The 6,000-nt window shown below is 40.5% G+C and overlaps 1 protein-coding gene across 1 annotated transcript; it reads left to right on the top strand.

Moving 5' to 3' along the window:
- The first annotated feature begins 1,197 nt into the window (after window positions 1-1,197).
- On the top strand, window positions 1,198-4,707 carry LOC116201726. The gene is made up of 6 exons (XM_031533115.1): window positions 1,198-1,945; window positions 2,950-3,002; window positions 3,171-3,258; window positions 3,353-3,451; window positions 3,918-4,045; window positions 4,327-4,707. Exons 1-6 carry the CDS (start codon window positions 1,466-1,468, stop codon window positions 4,361-4,363), a joined length of 885 nt encoding a protein of 294 aa, XP_031388975.1. The 5' UTR covers window positions 1,198-1,465; the 3' UTR covers window positions 4,364-4,707.
- The last annotated feature ends 1,293 nt before the right edge of the window (window positions 4,708-6,000 follow it).

Below are 6,000 nucleotides of genomic sequence, written 5' to 3' on the forward strand. Positions count from 1 at the left end.
TGTGTTTTAGGAATGTAATTTCACCGAACTGAGGAGATGCATATGCTGGTAACTTGGTAGGTTAGTCAATATGTTGATGCGAAGAGAACCGAGTTCCACCACATCTGCTCAGCCACCCTCATGTTACTGGTCTTTGAATCAGTTTCGCCGTTTCCATTCAATATTACTTCCACGTCTTCCGAAAACATATTTCACTTTACCAAGAGTGTGTAAATACAGATAACTTGAGGAGAAGAAGATTAATTTGTAAATATGAAAAACCCTTAGGGTGCACAAATCTACCTAAAGAATTAGTGTCGTTGAAATATCGAACATATGCAGCATAACTTTGCCCCTCGCAAGCGGTGTCTTCCGGAGACTTGGCCTTCGCAAATAGCATGTCACGCTTCACGAATCCCACATCGGTTGTGCAAGGGAGAGAACTGAAATTTATATGTAAGGCTGAATGATCTTATAAGCAGCTAACACTTTAAAGTGGTAGGCCCAGCGAAAACATTACTTATGATATCAGAAGCCGACCCTAGCCCACGACCATGCGGGATTGAGGATAGGCTGAGGGCTACTAACGAGCCCAACTCTGTGGGAGGTATGTATTGAACCCCGGCCCGAGAGCCCAGCGAGGATGCTAGGGCTAGAAGGGGGGAGTTTTCTAGTACTTGATGACTGTATTGGCAAAAGAAAATCCTAAAGAATTTATTCCTTTTTACCCCAATCTGTTATTGTGAATAGTGAATTGGTAAAGCAATTGGTGAAGAAGCTATTGTTCCCTTCTCCTTCGTGGAAGGAGTCCCTCCATTAGATGAAAGCATAATCCATAAAATAACTTTATAAGGATTTGCTTTGATGGCAAATTGAATTCTCAGACTTTATTTATACTTACAATAGCAAGATTTTAAATTTATTGGGAACGCTTCGCGTCCAATTCAAATCAATGCTCGAACGGAATAGTTTATATCTAGTTTAATGATCACCCATGATTGTGAAAAAAGTCAAAACTCATACCGAATTTTTTTGTTTCACCTTCTTATTATTCACTAGATTAATTTCTCTTTTTAACTGAAAATGACTCAAACAATTCTCCAAGAAAGAAAACGAAAATGATTAGGGTTTACCGATGGGTAGAAAACTTGGCTAATACTCGAAAAGATCTTCATTAGAAAGAAGCTTCGAAGTTCACAGGAGTCAGTGTGATGTCGGGAAACAAAGCATATGATGTTCCAAAACCGTGGCTTTGCCCCACCATTAAAGCACGCAACGAAAAGTACAAAAACCCTCTTAAGAGCTTCTATCTGTTGAATGACGCGTTTCAATGGCGGCTAATTGCTCTCCTTCCACCATTAATGCCACAAAGCACTGAGAAAGGATCCTACTTGATGACTCTGTTTCTTCCCATTCACTGATAACAATCCATCTGCTGCTTCAAGTTTGAGCTGTACAGCTGCCCCGAGTTACGGTACGGGCCTCCATGCTCTCCATCCTCTTCTTCTCCACCTTCTTCCTCACTCTCTCCCTCCTCTTCCTCTCCTTCTCTCTCTACACCAACAAGCTCCGCAGCCCCCGCCCCGAGTCCAATCCCGACACAGCAGCATGCAAAGACGACAGCATCAGCCCACCAGCTCCAGAACTGTCATTAGCGGAATCCGAGGGCCTGTCCGGCCAGCCGGACCGGGATTCGGACCCGGCTCAGGGCCAGGGCCCCAAAAGGAAGAAGAAGAAGAGTAAGAGGCCGGACTTGGATAAGGAAGAAGAGCAGAGTATTGGTGGGGGCGATGAGAAGAAGGTGGTGGGATCCGGGTTGAGTGCTGATTTGGGTTCCCGGGACAAGCCCGAGCTGATTTGCCTGTACCCTTTTACCTCCTCGGGCAGTGCCACTCAGAGGAGGATCAAACAGCAGTACGATGAGCTCGTGAAGTCCCACGATTCCAAGGGGCTGGCACTTGCTCAGGTCGGTTCCCTTTCTTGAACTTTGTCAACTGATTCTTCTTCCACGACAGGGTAGAGCTTGATTTTGTTTCCACTTAGTGTAATTTGTTTATAATGTTGTGATATGAGAGGATGCGAAGCAGATGCCGTTGAAGGGTGATGAGATTGCTTCTGCAATTGGCCTTCATTCATGTTCCCATCTTTCATGTCTGCCGAAATGTGGAAATTATGAATCTTTTTGTCTGCAAAAGATGGTTTTTCTGCTGGCATTTTGAAGAATCAGGTTGTGTCTTCTTGTGATAGATGGTACTGTTACTTGCGTACAGGAGTTACTTCCATTTTCATTGTCTGATGTTCTCCAACTATGTCAAAGATTGCAGATTTTTTGCATGCAAAAAGATGGATGTTTCATTGAATTGCTTTGGCTTGTGTTTACTTTAATCTCCAAAGATGTTTGAAGACCTGTGGTGGGTACCCAGTGTTCTTGAAAAGGCCAGTTTATCGATCATTTCAATAGTAGAAAGGCTTTCCCATCTTGAAAATGAAAGGAAAAAAATATGAGGTCTGAATTGGCATTTTGGGGGAGTTCATATGGTATCTTGCGATCTCTGAAGATTTTTGAGGATGGTTTTTGAGGAAACTGGAATCAGCTTCTTCGTCCTTTGAAGTGGAATTATTCTGTGTAGTGTGTAAATTAGTAAAATTGCTTGATGAAGAAGGGAAAGAAAAAAAAGGAACTAAACAGAATGTGGATATAGTTTTTTTAAACACATGAGCATTAACATATTCCTTGTAATTGTGTATAAGGAGCTGTGCATCTACTCCAAAACCTTCGTCAGGACTATATAGAATACAGCATAGGTGTTTCTTATGTGTACTGATGAGTTTCTTCTCTTGGAGATGGAGGCCTATTGCTAGCTTTAACCACAGATCATCTTACCTATCATTTTCATTGCTTGATAGGGAACATTTCATCATCATTTTTTTGGTCATCTCGAAAAGTTATGCATTGCCATCATTCTGCAGGTTGACGAGTTTGCTAAATGCTTGGTGGAGGCTAGAAATGAGTTACAGCACAAGTAAGTTTTACTCCGTATTTCGGAATTAGGAATGACAGACTCAGGAATGTGTTTTCTGATTGGTGTTTCCTGGAATGTGGAGTGTTTCTTGGAACAGCTGTTTGTGTTCATAACACACAAGGAATCAAGAAGTTGTAATTTGTTCTTAACCCTCACTGTCCTCTGCAGTTCTGTGGTCATTCACCGCAAATTCCCAATAGCTAAGGCTCTTCTTTTCAAGGCGGATAAGTCCTCCTTTGACCAAGTTCGTCAGCAGGTCTCTGCTCTGGAACCTAAAATTTGGGTTTCCCGGTTCCGTTGAAGTAGTTTAGTGTCCTACGAATATAGGAACTGATGCCTTGGTGTCTCAGATATACAAGCTTGAGTTAGAACAGAAGAGGCTTGAGGAAGATGCTTTTGCTTATAATTGGCTCCAGCAGCAGCTCAAAATCTCACCCGCTTATAAGAAGGTATTGATTGTTGCCCTTTTTGTTTTTTTTTTTCCCTCATATCAAATTGTAGAGGGAGTGGAAGATGAAGTTTGGTGCCCAAATGAAATAATAAATGAATAAATAAATACATACATTTAAAAAAATAAGAATTTTTTTTAAAAATACAGGAAAATCTAGTGCAAGGAACTCTGGTGTATCTGCAGAAATATAATTTCATCCCCAAGCTTTTCAGATTTCATTTGGAAACAAATTTTCTTTGGAAAATATTTTTAAGACATCTTTTTGGGGAAGGGTTCATGGAGAAGGTTCTTTCTCCATATTTCACTGCATTATGATGCACTTCCTTTTGCTGCAAAAAACACGGAAAAGTAAGGAGAATGTTCTGCGTTGCTAGTTTTCGGTAATGTTTATCGGATTCCGTGTGAAGCAATATTCTACTTCTTACCAGTTAGAAAGCATTTCTTACTCTTGTCTATTTGTTTAGATTCTTGAGATCAGTGCCAGCAGGGAGTTGAAGGCCAAGTCGGGCGAGCTAGTGGAATCTAAAGATGCAGATCTTCCTGAGATTTTGTTTGAAGAGTTTTTAGCTCAAGAGAAGAAAGATTCTTTTTGGTTAGTGTCTCTCTACTGAAAATATACTTGCATTCTCTTGCAGGTCACCAGTGAACATTATGAATTTACTTTCAACAGTTATGTTTTCTAATGAAGTATTTTTAAGAGACTGCTCCTTGAAATTGTTTTCACAAACTGCTGGTAAATACCATTCTGTTGTTTTTTCTTAATTGGCCTAAATAGTGGTAAGTGTTTTCTGGTTACGACTTTGAGGAATGACTTTGAAAAGAAAAATCTGGAGAAAGCCTTTTCACTTTGGTGCTGCACTTCCTCTCTTGCAGGCAGAAACTCGGGAAATCAAGATCATGCACAGGCTGAGGATGATGTAGATGTCGGGTCACCTGGGTACAACCCTCAGCGACTTCTAGTGCCTATATACTGCAAACCCTCGCAGCACTGAAGAGATCTCTCTCCCCTCTGCCTTTTGCTTTGAGCCTCTTCCCCAAGACGAACAGACACAAAGCCCGTGGACCTTTGACCAATCAGCTCGACCCTCTTCGAGACGAAAGTACAAACTTCAAGATGACACAGATGATGGAGAAACTATGATCTTTGCCTCCTTATTGAGTTGATCTTTGATAAGAAAAAGTTGAAGGCTTGATAGAATATTGATGGTGCGGTGCGCATGGCCTCAAACGAGAATTTTCGGTTGCTTCTATGTATGCTTGAGTTTGGCTGGTCTATAATTTGTCATTTTGTCTTTGCTTCTGTTTTCATTGTATTTACTCCATGTGAGGTTATAATATCCAACTGAAAGAGGAAAGAGGAGGAGGAAAGAGGGAATATATTGTTGCCTCTTTCTCTGGGGGGTTTTCTTCTTATGTTCCAATGATGGTTCTGAAAAGGGCTGATTTTGTAATGTGGAATGTGGTTCTGATGTTATTGGGTTTCTGGGTCTTTACGGTCAGAGCCTCTGTGAGCTATGATTCGAGAGCCATCACCATTAATGGGCACGGGAAAATTCTCATCTCTGGGTCCATTCACTGCCCCAGAAGCACCCCTGAGGTACAAACATATGTTCTCCCAGAAATGTACTTCCTTTTCCCGATCTTTTTTTTTTCTTTGTTCTTTTTCTTTTGTCATGCAATGTGTTATTACCCAGATGGGGCTGTCTTGATGTTGATTCCATGTTTTGCTTCCAGTATAATTTTTGAGCAGGTGGCTTCATCAGAAGACATGTCTAACTACTTTTCTCGTTCTTCTTGGAAAAAAATCTGCATCTGAGTCCAATATTTGTATCTACATGGCTTCAACATGGAAGAACAAAGTAAAAAGATTCCAGCAAATAGCTCCATTTGCTGCAATAACTCCCTTTTCTTTTATATTGTGTTTCATACTGTTCTCTTTTTTCATTTCTTTTTGGTTATGTGAGAACAGAGGTTTTAAAACTGAAAGTTTTCCTTTTTGTAGCAATATAGTTGTTCTTGGTTTTTGATGGAATGAGCTCATTTCTTCACTCAATTGTAGTTAATTTCTGGTAAAAAATTAAAAATTATTTTATTTTAATTAATCCTAGTTTTATTTTGGGCAGATGTGGCCAGATATCACTCAGAAGGCAAATGAAGGTGGCATAGATGTGACTCAGATTTATGTCTTCTGGAATGGGCATGAACCTTCACCTGGCAAAGTAAAAACTAAATCGAAAGAAACGTAAAAGCTCTTCATTCTATTGGAGCTTTAGAAAGATTCACTTGCCTATTTTGGTGCAGTACAATTTTGAGGATAATTGTGATCTGGTAAGATTTGTTATGCTGGATAAACAAACAGGCTGTATGTCCATCTCAGGATTGGCCCTTATGTCTGTGCTGAGTGGAATTTTGAGTAAATATTTGACCTTACTCGACGACTCTTAAGGGCTTCTATCTGTTGAATGATGCGTTTCTATGGCGGCTAATAGCTCTCCTTCCACCATTAATTCCACAAAGCACTGAGAAAGGACCTTACTTGATGACTGG

Source organism: Punica granatum, chromosome 3, assembly GCF_007655135.1.
Source record: "Punica granatum isolate Tunisia-2019 chromosome 3, ASM765513v2, whole genome shotgun sequence".
NCBI lineage: Eukaryota > Viridiplantae > Streptophyta > Magnoliopsida > Myrtales > Lythraceae > Punica > Punica granatum.

Coding starts and splice junctions, on each gene's coding strand:
- LOC116201726 (XM_031533115.1), top strand. CDS start 1,466: ATGCTCTCCATCCTCTTCTTCTCCACCTTCTTCCTCACTCTCTCCCTC. Junction 1,946..2,949: donor AGGGGCTGGCACTTGCTCAG/GTCGGTTCCCTT, acceptor ATCATTCTGCAG/GTTGACGAGTTTGCTAAATG. Junction 3,452..3,917: donor TCTCACCCGCTTATAAGAAG/GTATTGATTGTT, acceptor CTATTTGTTTAG/ATTCTTGAGATCAGTGCCAG.